Source organism: Ranitomeya variabilis, chromosome 2 (genome assembly GCF_051348905.1).
Source record: "Ranitomeya variabilis isolate aRanVar5 chromosome 2, aRanVar5.hap1, whole genome shotgun sequence".
NCBI classification, from domain to species: domain Eukaryota; kingdom Metazoa; phylum Chordata; class Amphibia; order Anura; family Dendrobatidae; genus Ranitomeya; species Ranitomeya variabilis.
Window position 1 is genome coordinate 378,399,431 of NC_135233.1, and position 21,550 is coordinate 378,420,980.

General features: G+C 45.7%; 1 protein-coding gene and 1 long non-coding RNA gene across 2 annotated transcripts in view; both read right to left on the reverse strand.

The window, feature by feature from the left end:
- Positions 1 to 6,932, reverse strand: CYP21A2 (cytochrome P450 family 21 subfamily A member 2). Its single transcript, XM_077292543.1, has 10 exons — positions 6,470 to 6,932; positions 6,116 to 6,205; positions 5,868 to 6,022; positions 5,611 to 5,706; positions 4,772 to 4,882; positions 3,843 to 3,929; positions 3,556 to 3,765; positions 2,575 to 2,744; positions 1,946 to 2,049; positions 1 to 1,701 (listed from the first exon to the last, which is right to left on the reverse strand). Exons 1-10 carry the CDS (start codon positions 6,702 to 6,704, stop codon positions 1,430 to 1,432), a joined length of 1,530 nt encoding a protein of 509 aa, XP_077148658.1. The 5' UTR covers positions 6,705 to 6,932; the 3' UTR covers positions 1 to 1,429.
- A 6,593-nt stretch (positions 6,933 to 13,525) lies between these two features.
- Positions 13,526 to 21,550, reverse strand: part of LOC143809475 (uncharacterized) — a 32,947-nt gene continuing 24,922 nt past the window's right edge. The window contains exons 2-5 of the long non-coding RNA XR_013222288.1: positions 16,574 to 16,753; positions 16,259 to 16,389; positions 16,072 to 16,172; positions 13,526 to 14,137 (exon numbers count right to left, since the gene is read on the reverse strand). This is a non-coding gene — a long non-coding RNA (uncharacterized LOC143809475). The remainder of the gene's footprint in view (positions 14,138 to 16,071; positions 16,173 to 16,258; positions 16,390 to 16,573; positions 16,754 to 21,550) is intronic.

A 21,550-nucleotide genomic window follows, 5' to 3' on the forward strand; every position in this document is an offset into this window, starting at 1 on the left:
AATCATAATGGCCGCTTTATTAGTGAAAGATGATAATGTCAACATCATTCTCTACATAGTCTTTTAGTCCTCAAAATGGCCTCCTCTGTGACCTACTAGCTCAGTTCACCACCGATTCTTTGAAGTCAACTTTATTGTCATTATCATTGGTTCAAAATACAAAATGGCCGCCTGTCACTATGGTAGCCGTACAAAGCACAGCAGTATACTAAAGTACAGTATTTATTTTAATATATATACTTCCATTTTTACAATTTTTGCTCAAAATATACCTGATCTTGTGGAAGGACATTGCTAGCATAACTGAATTAATGGTGGATGGTTTATTTGTGATTGGTGTGAATGTAGACGCCATTCTCTAAGAAACTCTTAGCCTTCAAAATGGCCGCCTCTGTAACCTTATGGCTCATTGATTTTTTGTGGTCAAGTTAATTCTTGATACTATTAACACGAAAATGGTCACCATGGTAACTGGACAAATCATAGGTCCATACTAAAGTAGCACACACATATTATTTTGTATACATTTGTAATCTATGTGGTCTGTGAGGACATCATCGATATATACCTCTATGGAGTTAATAAAGATTTTTCTACTTGTAGGTCAATTAATGTATATTTACTGCCCTTAGGTCAGGAGGTCTCTGATGGCTACTCTCATTGCATTAGGAAGTCTCTGATGGTTACACTCATTGGATGATGAAGTCTCTGATGGTTTCTATAGTTGGATCAGGAGGTCTCTGATAGTTACTCTCAATGGATGGAGAATAGTGATGAGCAAATATATTCGTTACTCGAGATTTCTCGAGCATGCTCGGGGGTCCTCCCGAGTATTTGTTAGTGCTCGGAGATTTAGTTTTTATTGCCGCAGCTGAATGATTTACATCTGTTAGCCAGCATAAGTACATGTGGATGTTGCCTGGTTGCTAGGGAATCCCCACATGTAATCAAGCTGGCTAATAGCTGTAAATCATTCAGCTGCGGCGATGAAAACTAAATCTCCGAGCACTAAAAAATTCTCAGAGGACCCCCGAGCATGCTCGGGAAATCTCGAGTAACGAGTATATTCGCTCATCACTAAAGAGGAACTCTCTGATGGTTTCTCCTGTTGGATTCGGAGGTCTCTTATAGTTACTGTTGTTGGATGATGACGTCTCTGATGGTTTCTCTCTTTGGATCAGGAGGTCTCTGACAGTTACTCCCATTTGGTTAGGTCTCTGGTATTACACCTGTAGTGTTAGTAGGTCTCTGATGATTACTCTCGCTGGATCAGAACGTCCTGATGGTTAGTCCTGTTGGGTCAGGAGGGCTTGAATGGCTACTGCCGTTGGGTCAGGTGGTCTCTGATTGGTTTCCCTTATTGGGTCAGAAGGTCTTTCATTGTTTCTCCTGTTAGACCAAGAGGTCTCTGATGGTTGCTCCTGTTGGATCAGGAGGTATCTGGTGACACTGTTGGACCTTCTCGGGGAATGGCACGAATCTTAAAAGGATGACATTTCAGATTAATGCCAAATACACCCCTTAGGTCAGGAAGAAGAGTTGGTGAGAGAGGACAGAAGGTAAAATCTCTGAGAAGATGTGAAAGGAAGAAGAATATTTCCATGCGGGCCATGGCCTCTCCAACACAGAGCCTTGCCCCCATACCAAAAGGAAGTAGCGACCGGGAGGAAATGTTACCCTCAAGTTTTGTCAGGAATCTTTCTGGAAAAGAGGAGACAAAGATTCTGTTATTCTCATTCCATGTATTACATTGATACTAAAGATGTGCACAGTGTGTATTCAGAAAGTAGAAAGGGACGCCATTTTGTTGGCTACCAGTATCTATGTTCTACAGTCAATTCATTCACCAGCCACTATTTTGGTCCATGTCCCCTTGTCATTTCTGTTACTCTTGTGTATAGTTGTAGTTTATATCTAATTCTATCACTTAACATCATGATCATACCGGGGCAGAACTGTTCAGGATTTTCCCAGACCGTTTCTTCACGATGAGCTGCGAATATATTCGGAATCACGGTGGTCCCTTTTGGAATGTAGAAACCTGCAACGCTAAGTGGTGAAGAGAAAATATATTAGAGGTGGGTAATACGGGTCGTGCTCCCTGCCCGGTTCTCCCTAGCTGTCGATCTTCAACATCTTGGGCGCTAACAAGCCCTCATGCGACATCAAAATGTGAATCGCGCTGCCGTGGACTAGTATGCGCCAGAGGTGGCCAGGATGTCAACTGCAAAAGTGAAAACCAGCTTCCAAGAAGGGCTTTGAATGGACTCCAGGTTTAGCCAATGCAAATCGTACTGCTCTCCTCTGCTACATATATATTAAACTGAGTGATATCCTGCAGCTGCATCCCCCTCTTCCCTCTCTTCTATTGAGGATTAACTTACTGTGATTGAAGAGGTTTCTGAACATTGACATGTAGACATAAAGGGGATCTACAGTCTGCTGGAAGATGAGGAGACGCTACTTTTCCTCAATAAAATATATTACACAGTTATGTTTATTCGCATTGTACCAAGACTGGGTGATTTGGTTCCATCAGGTCCTACAGACAGGGTACATTATATTCCATTTTACCTTGTGTCTCTGGTGGTAGAATGTGGCACCGCAATGGGCACCACAGGGCACAGTCTCAGGGTCTCTGTGATGGTGGCGTTAAGATACGGCATACTGTTCCGGTCGGCGTACATAGGATATCGATTGTGCCCGACTGCGCTTATGATCTCCTTGTGAATTTTCTCCTGAGCCTGAAAGAAGTACAAATGGCGATTACGAGTGATTTCCTCACATCCATCTTGGTAAAGGAAGCCGCTAATATGGCTTTATTTTACCCAAAATGACTGTTCACCAGGTCATCAATCTGAACACCTGGCAGATTATTGGCTTTACCTCCAATGGAGCAGCCATAGTGGGAAGGATGATGGGGTAATGGGACCTGGCACAGATGCCCTTAACATTGGCCAGCATTAGTAGTTTGGTGCGGCAGTGCCCAAAAGTGAGAAGCGAGGTGTCAGTAAATCGGAAGGGGTCTGGTCTGGGGTCAGAATGTATTTCTGGGTCAGAGGTCGGGATGACTTGTTATTGGGTCCTAATTAACTTACTGGGGCTGTCCACTACTGTAAAAGTTAAACTTACTGTACACATGTGGGTGTAAGAAGAGAAAAAAAACTGTACTCACCACTTGAACTGCCGCCACTTCTCCACACTGGTTTTCTAACATAAACATCTGGCGGAAGTGTCACGTGACCACTGCAGCCAATCAGCTGCTTTCAGCTGCAGACTTCACAACATGGAAGAAACTGTTCATGGAGTGTGAAGCCTGCGGCGGAGTAGTGGCTGCTGATTAACCGCAGCGGACATGTGACGCCGCTGATTCCAGGAAACCAGGCATCCACATTAACAAGGGTCTAGGGTGGGGTTAGACCTGAATTTATCTTGGGGTCTGGTCTCATGACCCCATACTGCATTGCTCTGAGGGGGAACATTAAAAATTTTCTATGGCGCCCAAAACTTTGGTTGGATCTTATGTTATACTGCTATGAAGTGACGTGGCCATACCTCGGGGTGGTGCACAAGGTACGCCACAGTCCAGGTTAATACTGACGCCGTGGTCTCCGTGCCTCCAACAAACAGGTCGACCACGGCCATGTGAAGATGCTCCTCTGTGAGATCCGACGCGTCTCCTTCTTCAACCGTGGAATTTTCTTTCAGAAAACGGATCATTTCATGCACAATGTCCTCCTGAGACTCTTCTGTGGGGGGATTAACCTGCCACAGACGTCAGAGATCAGGGTATGACCACGTGAAGAGATGTCATCCAAGATTGGGCCACGTTCCTCTCTTACCTTGTGTCTCGCCATCTGTCTCCTCACAAAGCCGTCTCTCTTATCCACGGCCATCAGGAGCCGATGTAAGGATTTATTTGGGAACTTCTATATGGAAAGAAGAGCGGAAATTTAGTAATATGGACTTTTATGGATACGACAAGACAAAGCATGTTAATTTTATTATTAAAGGGGTGCGATTCCAGGTTTGAGAGTTTTAGGTTTTTTTTATGTCTTAAAAAACATTTTGACACTTTTTAGGGGACTTGAGCCTGCGATTACCTGAGCGCTTGTTCTACTGCAAAGGAAAAATCACAGTCTCCTATATGTCCATGATTGGGCCTCGCAGTAGAACCAACATGGCAGCCAGGGGAGCCTTCCTCAGGTTCCCGATTGCACTTAAAACTCTTTGGCACCTTGTGGGCGTTTAAGGCGTTAACACCGGCGATCTGAGTAACTGTTCTTAGAGGCAGATGCTGGCTGTGTAACACAGCCAACATTCACCATGTGTGGAGCGGACTCAGTAGCTGAGCCTGCAGCTAACATAGGATGTGCCAGGAAGGTGTTAAAGGGGTTGTCCAAAACTCATGCTGCTGAGACCCCTACCGATCTTGAGAAAGTTCTTTGTGTGGAAAGGAGTGGTACTGAGCATGTGCGACCACCACTAATGCATGGAGCAATGGTCGCACATGTTAAATCTGCAGGATCAGCATAGTCACTTGGGGACGTGATTAAAGGGGTTCTCCAGGCTTGGTACAAAAGTCTGCAGACCCTCTATGTGATTGCAGAATGGTGGGCGATGCGCACTCTTTCACGATTTCCTGGTATTCCCAGTACGAGCGGGCGGATGTGTCATCATATGTCTGCGATTTGCATACTTGTGGCCTCGTGTCACATAGAGGGTCTGCAGACTTTTGTCTTAAGACCAGACAACCCCTTTGTTTTCTTACCCTCAGGAATGGGATGAAGTCCAGAATGTTGACACCCGGAGCCTCAAAGAGCTTTATCAAATGAACAATGCACCTGTGGATGTCCTGGAACGTGGGGTCCGACAGCTCGTACTGCGAGAGACGAGGGGGATGTGAGATTATAGATGACACACAAGGAAAAAAAGACATGAAAGGGGTGATTGAAGGATAGGGGGAAAATATACGATCGCCGGGGGTCTGACCAGTCACTAGAAAAGGGGCCAAAGTCTCCTGTGTGACTGGAGCCGTACTGAGCATGTGCGGCCCCTTGAACCATCCGCTGTTTATAGCAATGATGGTCGCACATGCTCACTATAGCCCCATTCATAAGGGGACATTGGGCTCCCATTATTGGGGCTGTTGGAGGGGTCTCAGGATCCGGACCCCGGCGATTAAACAATTATCACCTACCCTGTTTAAGTTGCACAGCATGAATAGAGGGAAAATCACTGGTCTCTGCTGACGGGAGCACCATAGGTCCTGATGGTTTGGGCACCCAGATCAATTGGCGCCCAATGATACGGGGAGCAGTAGTCAGTCCTTGTATTGCATCGCCACATGGTAACGTTACGCGGTGGCTGTACCACTTTGATTTCAGCACTAGATGGCATCTGATAAGGTTATATGGCCCCCAGAGGGCACCATCCGATCCAAGCACATCCGCCAGGTCTGAGGGGGATTATATTTAGCGGAGAAGGAACTACTGAAGTATCAGTGACTATTCCTCTACAGACGCAGCGGGGCTCATCCCGTTTCCTTTGGGCAGTGGGATACCTGACGTAATAACAAGGATTGGAAATGAAGAGTCAGTAGGATCTCACCGATGTGCCGAACGTCAGCTCCGCGATCACCTTACACGTGCGCAGGGAGAAGTCTTCGGCCACGTTGATGGGGTCCCCACTTCTGTTCATGAAATCCTGGGAAAAGAAGGACATCCTATAATGACTCTTCATTGGGTGCAGGAGGTGATCTCCATAACCCTACAAAAATCTCAAAAACTATTACCCCCACAGAAATTAATTGGGACATTGTGAGCAATTATCACAGAAGCGATGTCCGTGGTGATACCCTGGCTCACCTGGCACAGGTCTCGGGCCTCGGCCGCCAGCGTCGTCTCCAGGTCTCTCCTCACCCGCTTCTGTAGGGAGGACTGGGTGAGACGTCTCTGCACCTTCCATACCGGAGTGTAGTCTCCGAGGGACAGATCTTTCCCCCCCATTGAGATCAGGTCACCTGCACCACCGACGATAAAAGGCAGCACGTGAGCCAACGCCGACAATGGCCGCCTAATGAGGAGGGGGACACCCATCCACACCGAGGACCTACCTACATAACTCTGGGGTCGGCCGGCAAAGTCGGCCCATTTCTTAATCAGAGCTTCACGGATCAAAGCTGCATTGTTCAATACGACAACATCTGTGTGAGGAGAAGATCGAAAAAGGAACAGGAGTATTAGACCCAAGATCACAAGGTTTTGTGACATACAAACATACGGGGCCTCCCAGATCGTAGTGTCACACCATGCGCACATACAGTGACCATATAATACAACCGCCATATAGCACCAGACAATATGTGCGGCACAATCACTGTACTGTCACTTTAAATTTACTTTTTCTATAGTTTTAAAGTAAAGTAAAGTTTTGGTAAGAAAGTCCCGGACCCGGGTCATACACTTACCGTGACCCCAGAAGCTGAGACGATAGACGGGGCCGTATTTCTGTGCCAGACGCATAAAGTGGCGCGGTAGATCACTGTGCCCCAAATCCAGGAGATTGCCTAAGAACGGCAGCGGAGTGGGACGCGGGGGGCACTGGTTCTGGCCTGGTCCGGAGAGCCCACGTTTGGAGTGAGAGCATCTCACATAGAGGAAGAGGAGGAGGAGGAGAGGAGGCAGCAGCAGCACCGGCACCATGGTGCAGCCTCACACTGCGCAGATGACGGCGGTATATGTAGTGATGGGCATAACCTTGAGGATGGGAAATATTGGGGGAGGCGCAGACAGCTAATAACTAATGGACTCCAGCTGTTGCACAACTATGACTTGTAGCATGCTGGCGACTGTAGTGTCACAACAGCTGGACGGACACAGGGTGGAGAACACGGGGTCTCAGGCTCCCGGGGACATCAGCAGTAGATCTAGTCAGCAAGTAAATTGTTAAAAGGAGGCACATGATCCGAAAAGAGCACTCTGACCTGGAGGTCTCTGGTGTCCCCTATAGGACAATCAGGAATGATTAGATCCCCCGGGACACCAGCTGGGCTGCAACTACAACTCCCAGAATGCTCTAAGGCCACACGACAGCCCATGTCTATCAGGGGATGCTGGGAGTTGTAGTTTCACAATGACTCAGATACCAAAGGTTATTGATCCTGGATGGACTACAGGTCCTATACCCTGCGCTTCAGATAAAATAGGGACTGGTTCACTTTAACCCCTTAGCACCCACAGTATGCCCCTTGAAGGGAATATGTCAGCAGGGTGGTCTCGCTATGTAATCGCTCGTCCCCCAATACAACTTGTACCATTTCTGCAGTGATCTGGGAAATCCAGTGTAGAAATCATATGCAAATGATGATGAAAATGCACTGGGGGTGTGTCACTGCACATGAAAGAGGCCGTCCTAATGCAGACACGCCCCCAGTGCCCTTACATCCTGATTTGCATATGGGATTCCGCCTTAGATATGATTGACGCATCGGATTTATACAAGAAGGAATCACTTTTATTGGGAGACGAGCGTCTATACTGCTGCTGCCATATCTACCAACTTGCTGACAGTTTCCCTTTAAAGGACCTCACTGTAAAGAACAAGTAGCCCTGTGAGTGATGGTGCAGTGGGAGCGCAGCTTATAAGGGTGGGATTGGAGGAGCCCATCATCCCGGCCATTAAACCCTTTGATCACAGTTGGGGGGGACCTAGATGGGACCCCGGGGCTGTTTGCACAATGAGCCTGAAGTCAGTGCTCTAACTCCAGTCGGTGTCCCAGTGCTGGGAAGTCATCTGGGCGGGATCATTCCCTATAAACGTGGCCATAGTGGCCTAACAGAGGCCCGATGCCAGCAGTCGCTCCTGAATCCTGCTGTCTGGATCTCAGGAGCGATTCATTGGCTGTTCAATATTCACGACTGTTCACAGAATTGGCTCCGCCCAGATGACTTCTTGGGGATAATTAGCATATGGCTGTTTTTTCACGTTTTTTTTTAACTCTGAGTATAGACGTTGATATACAGACTGTATATCCATATAAGCCTGTGACTGTGGAGGTCATGTCACGGGACCCCCGTGGCTGCACCGTATAAAAAGCATTAGGTGAGGAGCAGAATAACAGCGAGGGCTCAGCGTCACGGACACAAGTGATGTCGTATATAGAGACCAGAAGTACTAGGAAATACCTACATGTGCCCCAAAAAGTGCTGAAAAAGATATCAACAACACGACCTCATGTCTGCAGGAAGAAGGTATTATAAAGCCGAGAAGCCGTAACGTGCAGGGTCTGCGCCCATTCACTCTGCGCAGCGTCTCCCGGTGGACCCTCTATATGGCAGATTCGGTTTTCCAGCACCCCGGACCTATGCCCCCGACCTCCTGCTGCTTATCTCTGTATCTGATGGATGAGGGACGTCTGTGCCGACCTCGGACGGAGACGGATCCTGAGCCCAGAATACGACATGGAGACAGGGGCGGACACGGACAGCTTGGGGCCCCTGTGCAAGAAATGTGTCTGGGCCCCTCAACTTCTATGGCGACAAAGCTACATCGTATATATATATATATATATATATATATATATATATATATATATATATATATATATATATATATATATATATATATACTGTATATATATATATACATATACACAGTGTATATATATATATATATATATATATATATATATATATATATATATAGATATAGATAGCCACACGCAAACATATATTACAGTCTTCTTGATTGTTTATTGCCGTCCCTTATTATACAGTGCCCTCTCTTGTTATGTACAGCACCGTCCCTTACATATAGGATTATATAGAGCCCTGTTTTTTATTACATACCGTCCTGTCTTGCTAGCTCTATAATGCAATGATGGCTGATAGAGCATGGGAAAGCTACCTTTCTAATGGAGGAGCTGATGGAGTGATCGTCTGGTCACCGGCTCCTCCATCAGCAGTCATTTTATATCCAAAAAGAGAGGGGACTATGTAATAAAAGAGGGAGCTGTGAATAACAAGAATACACTATGTAAGAGACAGCACTGTACATAACAGCAGAAAAAGCTATATAATCAGGGACAGCATCATAAAAAGTGACTACACTATATACTGGGGGATGGCACTATACATAATAAGCAAGTACACTATACTAAGGGACTGTGCTATATATAAGTGAGTACACTATATACTAATGGGCTGGGTACATAATAAGCGATAATAACATCTTCCTCCACTTCCCCCTGTTCCTAAATTCATTATAAATCCCCTTTCCTCCCATCTCAATCCCAGTCACCCCTCATTGTCCTGCTCCCCCCACATCCCATTATTGTCCTCTTCCCCACCACCCCCATCATTGCTTTCTCCCCCACCACCCCATCATTGCCCATTCCACCACCCCAATCATTGCCCATTCTACCACCTCAACCATTTCCTCCTCCCCACCACCCCCATTATTGCTCTTTCCACCATGATTGTCCTTTCCACTACCACCCTCATCATTGCTCTTTCCACCACGTCCATCATTTCCTCCTCCACCACCCCCATTATTGCCCTTTCCACCACGACCATCATTGTCCTTTCCACCACCACTATCATTGCCTTTTCCCCACCATCTGTGAAATACTGTATATGCAGAAAGGACATTCTGTTAAAGGGATCCAGATGTTAAATGCATGCGGCCCAGGGGCAGCATGAGTCAGACACTGTATGATTGCAACCTGGAAGCTATACCTTGAAATGCTGCGATATTTGAGAGTAAAACTGCTTTAAAAAGCCAGCCAGAAACTACTTTCTTGGCTGATTGGTCTGATGTGCTCCCTTGCCGGCTATTCCCAGCGCTGATCACTTTAACTGACAGTTCTTTCGCTATGATTTCTCCATAGGTAGAGATTTGGCTTTTAACTGGCACGGGAGGGGGGCTAGCAGAGAGGCCGGCCAGTGACTTCCTCGGACTATTCGCATAGTTCCCAGCTGGCTTTTTGGACTATGTTTGCTCTTAAAAGCTGCAGCATTCCAGAGTAATAAATACTTGGCTGCAATCGCTCAGCCAGTGTTTGATTCCTGCCGTTCATGGTTTGTACAGGATGAATCTGACGACAAGATTTCTTTATCATATGTTTTATTAATGATATAGGTATGTCCACTAGTACATGGGATAAGATGATGCATCGACTTCATTTCAGTTTTTAAATAAAGTGAGGTGTCAGGTTATATCTAATAAAATGTGAATAAATCTCCAAGATTCTATCCCAATAAGAAGTAGGTGTAATATAATAATATTAGCAAATACCTCCAATTAGAAATATAGTTCTTCTGTTTTGCTACGTTGTTTACCCCATGTGCAGGGCATTGCAGTAGCTTAGATATCTATGGTTACAATTACTCATATAATACCAGTTAGTTAGTGTTTAGTGGGCATAACCATGGATACCTAATCTACTGCAATGCCCTGCACATGGGGTAAGCTACCTAGAGAATCAGAAAAAATATATTATATTCTACTGATATTATACGGAATACATATTAGGATAGGATGTTGGAGATTGGAATACCCCTTTAAGTTACCATCAGTCAAACATTTGTTTCTCTAATATATACGAACACTCAGCTGGCCTAGGAACGTACGGGCTTCCAATAGGAGTGGGGAGTTAAGGTACCGTCACATTAAGCAACGCTGCAGCGATATAGGCAACGATGCCGATCGCTGCAGCGTCGCTGTTTCGTCGCTGTGTGGTCGCTGGAGAGCTGTCACACGAACGGCTCTCCAGCGACCAACGATGCCGAGGTCCCCGGGTAACCAGGGTAAACATCGGCAGGGCCGCGCTTAGTAACCCGATGTTTACCCTGGTTACCATTGTAAATGTAAACCAGTACATACTTACATTCCGGTGTCTGTCCCCCGGCCTCAGCTTCCCTGCACTGTCTCAGCGCCGGCCGGCCGTAAAGCAGAGCGGTGACGTCACTGCTGTGCTTTACGGCCGGCCGGCGCTCACAGTCAGTGCGGGAAGCTGACAGCGAGGGGACAGACACCGGAATGTAAGTATGTACTGTTTGGGTTTTTTTACATTTACAATGGTAACCAGGGTAAACATCGGGTTACTAAGCGCGGCCCTGCGCTTAGTAACCTGATGTTTACCCTGGTTACAAGTGAACACATCGCTGGATCGGTGTCACACACACCGATTCAGCGATGTCAGCGGGTGATCCAGCGGCGAAATAAGGTGCTGGCCTTCTAGCTCCGACCAGCGATATCACAGCAGGATCCTGATCGCTGCTGCGTGTCAAACACAACGATATCGCTATCCAGGACGCTGCAACGTCACGGATCGCTAGCGATATCGTTGTCAAGTTGTTTAGTGTGAAGGTACCTTTAGTCATTACCAACACTGATAGTGGATTATCTCACAGGAGAGAAAGAGGATCAGTAGTTGACGTTCAAAGAGCCTGATCCTTTTCTCCACCTCTGGGGAGATTCGGGAGGTCCGGTTATACATTTATTGCTCTCTTAGACCTGCAAAAATGATCAAATTGTGTTGACTTCTCTCTAATGTGCACAGAGGCCTTTAGGGCTCATTTCCACATGCGAGTCACACGTCCGTATCTCGCATGTGGAAACCAAGCTGTGGCGCCGGCACTCCAGAGCGGAGCGTGCGGCCGCATAGGAACACATGGAGCTGCACAGCTCAGCTCCCAAGTGCCGGCGCCAGAGCTTGGTTTCCACATGCGGGATACGGACGTGTGACTCGCATGTGGAAATGAGCCCTTAGTGTGAGTCTCATAGCTGGTCCAGTGAGTCTCCATTGTCCAAAATCCCAAATACACCAGGAGCTGTCATTGTTGGGGGTAGATAGATGGATAGATAGATAATATTTAGATAGATAATAGATAGATAGATGATAGATAATAGCTAGTAGATAGAGAATAGGTAGATAATAGATAAATATATAGATAATAGATAAATAATAAGTAGATAATATATAGACAGATAATAAGTAGATAACAGATGATAGATAGATAGATAGATAGATGATATATAATAGATAATATATAGATTATAGATAGATACAGACAGACAGATATATGAACAGATAGTAAAATCCCATTTATTTTGCATCTTATTCTCTGGGTCCTTTGCTGCCATATGAGTGCAGCAGGTCGCAGAGGGGGACGCTCTACAGTGGACGACCCCCTGCACCTATAGCACTGGAGACCCTGCACACAGCTCTCCTTGAGGACCTGCTGCCAGCCTCCTCCACAGCTGCTGCGCCTCCTAAAAAAAGCCTGGCCGTGCTGGATATGACTGCTACAAAGCTTTGGATGTAAAGTTTTTCTATGGCAGCAATTTTGCCGTTCTTTTTTATGGCACGCTCAGTAAGTGAATGCAGAGGGAGGAGCCCCCTTTTCTCCTGACCTCCCCCAGCACATTCTCCTGGGACTAATGGGACTTCACCGTCCTTTGATTGGCTTCAGCACATGCAGAGCAGGAGTATTGTCTGAGTTGAAGTGAAGTTGTACAGGAAGAAGTCTGCAGAATCATGAAGTCAAGCCCCCCTGCACTCCGCGGATACAATGACACACACACGCCTATCTCTCCTTGGATCACAGTCACCGGCAGCTTCCTCTCTGGCCCAGCAGCGCCTGGACACGCTGCAGTGTGAGAGACAGGACGCGCAGGAATGGATGGCTCCCTGCCCGCAGCACATGAGGGCAATCTGGCCAGGGGCCCTCCGGAGCCTCGGAGCCAGATAAACTGGCCAGATTGCCATCATTATTAGCCATCCTGCCGGGGCCCCCCTCCACCTCCGGGCCCCTGTGCAGCCGCACCGGCTGCACATGCGGTATGTCCGCCCCTGCATGGAGAGATGGACGGATGGATAAGAGGAGGGAGCGGCTCTGCGCAGTATACGGTATATATGTCTGCACAGGCACCGATGTGGAGGGAAGACCCCGAGTATTGCACTGACCCCTCCTCTCTGCGGCTCCATGTAGTGACACATCTGCACCGATCTGGAGACTCTGGCGCTATAACACAGAATCTACTGCGGAACTACAACCCCCAGCATGCCCTGATAAGGAGATGTAGTAGCCTCACCGCAGATTATGGACTTTTTACATCGTGTCCGCAGCCAGATTGATGATGTAGATGGGTCCGGGGGAGCGGGTGGTGCGACTATTGTTAGCGATCTGCGGAGAGGCCGCCGGAGATAGATCAGGACACATCGGGGGAAGGGTCCCGTACACTACTATGGGGTCACGATCTACTTCTGGGACGTTTAATTTGCTGTATTGTATAATTGCACAGTCGCTACTGCAACAGAAATCAGCTCTGCACGTACTGACATCAATAAGCAGAGATGCAGTGCAAAGCATAAGGGATATGACCGTAGATGGGTGTCAGACCACCTCCTGCTCCTATGGACGCTGCAGCTGAGCTGGAGTCACTGACCACAGCTGAGTCCTAAGAGACAGAAGAGCAACAGCGAGATCACTACTGCAATAAATAAAGATGGAAAACACTGAAAAGCTTCTGTTTTATTAGAAATGTCCAGAACAGAACTCTGGAGAAAATGCAACAAAGCATCAACATGAGACGGAAGACAACGGCTGTGAGCGCACCGCCCGGGTGTCGGGGTCCGTGTCCTGCAGAGCCGCCATGTGCACACTGACCCCCGTACACATTAGACAGCTGTCGGCGGAGCGTTGTCCTCTATTATCAGACTGTCGTCAGTATGGGACCACCCGTCTAATGTGTATGGGGGCTTTACACCACCACCATTAATATTCCTCAGCTCCACACTTGGCTTTAATCACATTTTCTAACATTTACCCCAATAATAAATGGAAACGTCCCAGCGCTGACCTAATGTCAGGAGGGGGCACTAAAGCCAGTCACCGACAATGTTGGGATGTTTATGAAAACTGTAAATAACTTTTTATTAACAGGAACGTTTCATTCGGAAGTAGACGAACTCTGGATCCGATGATTGTGATCTGATGTTATTCTGTAATATCCTGAAAGCCGCAGATTCTCCGTGTGAGCTGTACGTCCTCTGCGCGGAGAGTGATCCTCCTGTGCGGAGTCTGCGGGAGAAGGTGACCCTGACGAGCAGCTCTAGAAAGGCCCCAGCCGCCTGCGGATAGAGAAAGACATGTATGGAGCATTACCGAACCTGCCGTAGATGTGAGTCTCAATAACACGATTTCTGGCCATTAAACGACTTCCTGCATTTTCACCAGTTTTCCCCTCGGCAGCAGCGATCTGTAATTTTCCATTGTCTCTGAGTGCAATGACGTCTCCCATACACAGCTCACACAGACGGCAGCGGCTCCTGCTCTCCTGTCTGTGTGTACCAGAATCACAGAGACGGAGATACCAAATACATTTGTTTTTTTTTCTTATTTTTTAAATTGCGAAAGGACGGTGGTGAAACAAGTTATTTTTTATTCCGCTTAGATGAATGAACCTGAAACCATTTGTCCTTTATCCTGCAATACCACAATATTGTACTGTAGGAGGGCACTCTGCACTCTGACCCTCGACTGCAAGCCGTAAAGAGGACCTGGCACTTGCTCCAAAATTTTTTTTGTAAAAATCCCTGAGTTCCCCTGATTGTGCTGCTCTTTTCTATTTTTTTCATTGCGTCGCTCCATTCCAAAAATATTCTTTTTTTTTTGGGGAGTGCAGCATGTGAAATCTCTGCTTGTAGCCAAGTGGGAGTCTGGGAGGGAGGGGTGACAGTGCGACCCCTGACTCCACCAATCACAGCTCAGACGCATCTGTGACTATTGCTGAGGCGTGATTGGCTGTAATATAGAGAATCCACTCAAAATTGAAAAGTTATTCGGAATCAGGGGAGTTTCAGGATTTTTATGAGATATGTAACTTATTTTTATTTAAAAAGTGACTGGTCCTCATTAAATACTGCTCTCAGTCTGTGACGTGTGGAGCGCGCTCAGCTAATAATCCGGCTCCACACACCGCCCCGGACACAGGACGTACTATGTCAGGACGGGGATAAATATTTCCTCCAGAGACAACAACCTATTTGTAATTATTTTCATAGTCCTTAATTATATACAGACAATTAGTCACTTCAATACTTTGTTCCACATATTTCACATTGGTGGTTACCATGCAAAAAGGAAGTGAAGGGAGTTCAAAAGGAGGTAAAATAAAATTAATATCTTTATTAATAGCATTAACATATACAGTACAATTAATTAAAAAGACAGGGTGTAAGCCTCCAAGAATTAAAGGGGGTAATCCTATAGCAGAAGAATTAGGTTTACATAAGAGGCACATGAATCAAAATTAGCCATAAAAAATGTAGAACAGGCTGCCAAAAAGATAATAATATTAATGGTGGTAGGCCACTTAGTGGGGACTGCAAGTTTGGCAGGTTCAGCCCACCAAGGTTTGCAAAAGCAATATTGAATGCTGTTCAGAACATATAAAGTATGTGTTGGCCAAATGGTATGTTAACCAATATTAGTGACACGAGTAAAATCAGTGTGCTAAAAGGGAGGTCCATCCAAGGAAAGGATGATGTAAGATAGTATAAGGGTATATACGTCTATGGAGGTATATAAATCTAAAATGCTTAGTAGCAGTGTAATTTACCTTATATTAGACGTGACCCTGGATGGTGCCGCAATAGTAATGTGCAAGATTGTCTTCTACAGGAGGGATCCCCTCGCCCGACAAGCGCCTCGGAAGAAGCTACACAGCGAAACAACGCTCGTCGGGCGAGGGGATCACTCCTGTAGCAGACAATCTTTATTATTATCTTTTTTGACAGCCTGTCCTACATTTTTTTATGGCTAATTTGGATTCATGTGCCTCTTATGTAAACCTAATTCTTCTGCTATAGGATTACCCCTTTCAATTCTTGGAGGCTTACACCCTGTCTTTTTAGTTAATTTTATATGTTAATGCTATTAATAAAGATATTAACCTATTTGTAGTACACAGGTTAAGGGGAATGTGCAGGTCTGGCCTCTGGGACTCCAGCGATACATAACAGCCCCGTCCATAGTGCTATGTATAACATAGAGGGGTCCATACTCAGCCCCCCATTATCATTTCCGTGCAGTAGGATTGGACTCTGACATCATGTAGCGCCATTATTGCTGTCTGTTCCCAGGGCTGCGGCAGACCTGTCTCACCTGCAAGAAAAAAAGGACACAAGACTTGTCCCACTGATCACTAAAACCAGAAGATCTAGAGGAGCCGCCGAGACCAAACCACTCACCAGTCTGGCAAATGGTTGTTTCTGGAGAATATGTCCCACAGACTTCTGATACTGTCTCATTTCCATTAGCAATTGCTTTCCAGGCCGGTATCTCTGCTTCGTGCCCTGCCTGTGGCTGGTGACTGGTCTGCCTGGTGAGGAAACGTCACAGCTTACAATGAAGCTTCCTGCAGTGACCAAATCACACAAGAGCTCACTCATCCTGTACACATCAGCATACAAAGTGCGACCCCTAGTGGCCGCCGTCTGCTGCACAAATGTGTGTATCTGCCTGCACAGACATGAGGATTTACTAAAGATGTAAATTTGTCTTACTCTGGGGGTACGATGAGATGAAGGTCCACTCTGTGCATCGGCAGCTGCAGGCCTCTTACGCTGGGGGACAGGTGGAGATGAAGGTCCACTTTGGGGGGATGGCGGAGCAGCTGCAGGACACTTTTCTGGCTGCATCACCTTCATGCGGTGTCGATGGCTCTGCGGGCTCCTCATGATGATCTGCAGACAAGAGACAATTCAGTAGGATCATGAATGACGAATACAATGTACTGGAGATGGGCAAGAATACTGGCAGGACCCTGGTCCTGGGGCCGCGTTGGTCGTCCATGTTGGTAAATCAATGTAATGTCAGGAGAAACCAGAGGATCCACCGCAGAAATCTGAGGCTGCAAAATCTAGGAAAGCGCAGGAGTCCGAGCCTCGTACCTGTCTGATTGTGAGGATGTGACATAATAACAGGACGAGACGCAGAGATTATATATAGATGTGTGTGTGTGTATATACAGTGGGGGAAATAAGTATTTGATCCCTTGCTGATTTTATACATTTGCCCACTGACAGACATGAACGGCCTATAATTTTAAGGGTAGGTTAATTTTAACATTGAAAGACATAATATCAGAAATATAATCTAGAAAATCACATTGTATAAATGATATAAATTTATTTCCATTTTGCAGTGAAAAATAAGTATTTGATCCCCTACCAACTATTAAGAGTTCTGGCTCCTACAGACCAGTTAGACGTTCCTGATCAACTCGTTACCTGCATTAATGACAGCTGTCTTACATGTTCACCTTTATAAAAGACTCCTGTCCACAGACTCAGTTAATCAGTGAGACTCTAACCTCTACAACATGGGCAAGACCAAAGAGCTTTATAAGGATGTCAGGGACAAGGTCATAGACCTGCACAAAGCTGGAATGTTCTACAAAACCATAAGTATGATGCTGGGTGAGAAGGAGACAACTGTTGGTGCAATAGTAAGAAAATGGAAGAAATACAAAATGACTGTCAATCGACATCGATCTGGGGCACCATGCAAAATCTCACCTCGTGGGGTATCCTTGACCATGAGGAAGGTGAGAGATCAGCCTAAGACTACACGGGGGAATTTGTTAATGATCTCAAGGCAGCTGGGACCACAGTCACCAAGAAAACCATTGGTAACACATTACGCCGTAAAGGTTTAACCTCCTGCAGTGCCCGCAAGGTCCTCCTGCTCAAGAAGGCACATGTGCAGGGCCATCTGAAGTTTGCCAATGAACACCTGGATGATTCTGTGAGTGACTGGGAGAAGGTGCTGTGGTCAGATGAGACAAAAATTGAGGTATTTTTCATTAACTCAACTCGCCATGTTTGGTGGAAGAGAAATGCTGACCATGACCCAAAGAACACCATCCCCACTGTCAAGCATGGAGGTGGAAACATTATGTTTGGAGGTGTTTCTCTGCTAAGGGCACAGGACTACTTCGCCGTATCAATGGGAGAATGAATGGAGCCATGTACCGTAAAATCCTGAGTGACAACCTCCTTCTCTCAGCCAGGACATTAAAAATGGGTCGTGGCTGGGTCTTCCAGCAAGACAATGACTCAAAACATACAGCCAAGGCAACAAAGGAGTGGCTCAAAAAGAAGGACATTAAGGTCATGGAGTGGCCTAGCCAGTCTCCGGACCTTAATCCCACATTAAACTTATGGAGGGAGTTGAAGCTCCGAGTTGCCAAGTGACAGCCTCAAAATCTTAATGATTTAGAGATGATTTGCAAAGAGGAGTGGACCAAAATTCCTCCTGATATGTGCGCAAAGCTCATCATCAGCTACAAAAAAACATCTGACTGCTGTGCTTGCCAACAAGGGTTTTGCCACCAAGTATTATGGTAAGTCTTGTTTGCCAGAGGGATCAAATACTTATTTCTCACTGCAAAATGAAAATACATTTATATAATTTATACAATGTGATATTCTGGATTTTATATTTGATATTCTATCTCTCAATGTTAAAATTAACCTTAAAATTATAGACTGTTCATGTGTTTGTCAGTGGACAAACTTACAAAATCAGCAAGGGATCAAATACTTATTTCCCCCACTGTATGCACGTACATGTGTGGATATATGTGTTTGCATATATGGCTGGTTTCATCTATGTGTGAGTGGTGCGGTCGCACAGGGAGCCGACCGCCAGGCACAAGAGAGGGGCACTGCAGGGACACAGCATCTCCACCTCATATGCTGCTCCTACCCCACACAGTTCCGGAAGCTCATCCAGCTGTAATGGGCGCTGGCCCCCTCCAGCACAGGTCCGATCTCAACCTTTGCAAAAGTGATCGTTATGCCTTTTGTTTATAATGTGGCATGTATAGGATGTAATGTGTATGTGTGCAATATATTAGTGTCCTAGTGTAATTCTGCACATTGACATGCCGGATCCTAAAGGTGTGTAATATGTGCTCAGTTAGGATTTTGCTTTACTTGCCAATTCGAGCGATCGTCACGTGATCGCTCACATGCGATTTGCAGACTTGTGGTGTCGTGACAACTGGCATCTCCTTCTGCCATTGTCCTAATTTTTAATTGAGAGAAGCAAGAGGCTGTCGATCGTCAGATGACATGTGAGCGATCACGTGATGACAGCTTGAATTGCCAAGTAGAGTGAGATCCTAACAGAGGACATATTACACACATGATCCGCAGGCGTCGGCGCACGCATAGTGGACATGGAATTTCTTGAACATCTGAGGTCTGGACCATGAGTCCAACCCAGTGTTTACTGATCCTGTGCACATACCCTAAAACTGTCCCAAAAAAAGAGGCAAAAAGCAATGCTTTACCATCATACCGCCGAACAAAAAGTGCAATAAAACGCGATTAAAAAGACGAATGTAAATAAAAATATGAACGCTGAAAACATCATTTTGTCCCGCAAAAAAAAGTCGTCACACAGCTCCATCAGCAGAAAAATAAAAAAGTTACAGCTCTCACAAATAATTATTTTTTCTATAAAACGTTTTTATTGTGCAGCAAAACATTAAAAAACTACATAAATGAGATGTTGCTGTAATTGTACTGACCCGAAGAATTAAACTGCCTTATCAATTTTACCACACGTGGAACGACAAACAGAACAAAAAACAATTCCTGAATTGCTGTTTTTTGTTCATTTTAACTTCCAAAAATCAGAATAGAAAGCGATCAAAAACTGTCATGTGCCCAAAAATAGTACTAATAAAAACACCAACTCGCCCCGTAAAAAACAAGCCCACACATGACTTTGTCAATCAAAATATAGAAAAGTTATAGCTGTCTAAATATGGGGATTCTAAAACTATTTTTTGCAATAAAAAGCATCTTTTAGTGTGTGACAGCAGCCAAACATAAAAACCCGATATAAATCTGGTATCGCTGTAATCGCACCGACCCGAAGAATAAAGTCACCTAATCACTTATATGAGGAACGGTGTAAAAATAAACAAAACCAATTCTTCACCTACTGTTGATTTTTTTCATTCTGCCTCCCAAAGATTGGAGTAAGGCTCGGCACACATTTATCCTGCGCTCTGCGTTGAGCTCTTACACATGGGTTTCCGTGTAAATCTCTGAAATACTTAATTCAGACGGAACCTCTGGTGGAAGATTCCCTATAAAGAGGCAGATGGAGGCACTGTGGACGCCGTCTGACCTGTGATCTGGCGGTGTCCGTCTTTCTAAGCGAGTATAAAAGTGCGGACATCATCGAACAGGGGCCAGACGAAGTCCAGGAAATTTAGATGGAAACACCAATGTTAGTGCTCAGCGTAGAGCGCCGGATAAATATGGTCGTAAATGTTACTGTATGTAAAATGTTCCTAACAAAAGCTTCAAGTAAATCCACAAAAATACAAGTCCCACTCAGGTCCGTCATCTGTTAACGGAAATATAGTGGGCTTTCACGTTACTGGTAGCACAAAGGCTCTGGAAAAGCAAAATGGCTCCTCGCCACCCAAAAGAAATTCAGCAAATTCTGCGCTCCAAAATCCAAATGCTCCTGTCAGGACTCTGAACATTTTTTACCTTTTGTACATTACTGCCCTTTTCCAACATGGCGTCTTTGGTCTCATGTGCACTTGTCTTCCTGCTATAAAACTCCACCCCAGCCTTCAGTCTGTGCTAGATTATTCTGCTTTGCATCCAGCTCCTGATTACTCCCTGGCCTTGCACCTGCACCTGCTCCTGTGAACCTGTGTTGGAGATCCAACCTGTGTTGGAGATCCTGCCACTCTGCTCTGAGTTCCTGCTGCATACACCAGAGTTCAGTAATCCTCCTTCATCTGCTGCTCATGTTACTTCCATCTGCATTTGCTGGACATGTAAGCTGTTTCTGCTCTGCAAAACCTGAGACTTTTAACCAGGCCTCCCTGGTTGAGCTAAGATATGATTTGAACTGCCTAATAGCATATCTATCTGTGTCTGGACTAAGTCAAGGATCTATTCGTGTCAAGTTTCCTCAAGAATAACTGTGCTTCATAGACTTTCTGTTTGTTTGCATCTACCTCTGAAGTTTCCTATTGACTGCTAAGCTGCGTTTATTATTTGCACCAAGTGTTGTGGACTTGAGTTTCTCTCTGCACCTGCTTGAATCACCGTGTGATAATAGAAACTTTACCACTTATAAAACTGTGTCCTGTTGTCTTGTTCCAGGCAAATAGTCTCCTGAATTATCCCCTATAATTATTACAGCCCTGTTATGGACCTGGTGGTTAGGAGCACCTGGAATGACATGATGAGTAAACTCAAAAAACGGAACTAGCTCTGGGGAAGTGGGAACTCTGCTGACCGCAAACTCTACTCCTATCGCACACACTAGAAATAGCCGTGGAGCGTACCTAACTCTCCCTAGACGCCTCTTCACAGCCTAAGAGCTAACTACCCCTAAAGATAGAAATATAAGCCTAACCTTGCCTCAGAGAAATTTCCCCAAAGGTAAAGGCAGCCCCCCACATATATTGACTGTGAGTTAAGAGGAAAGTCACAAAC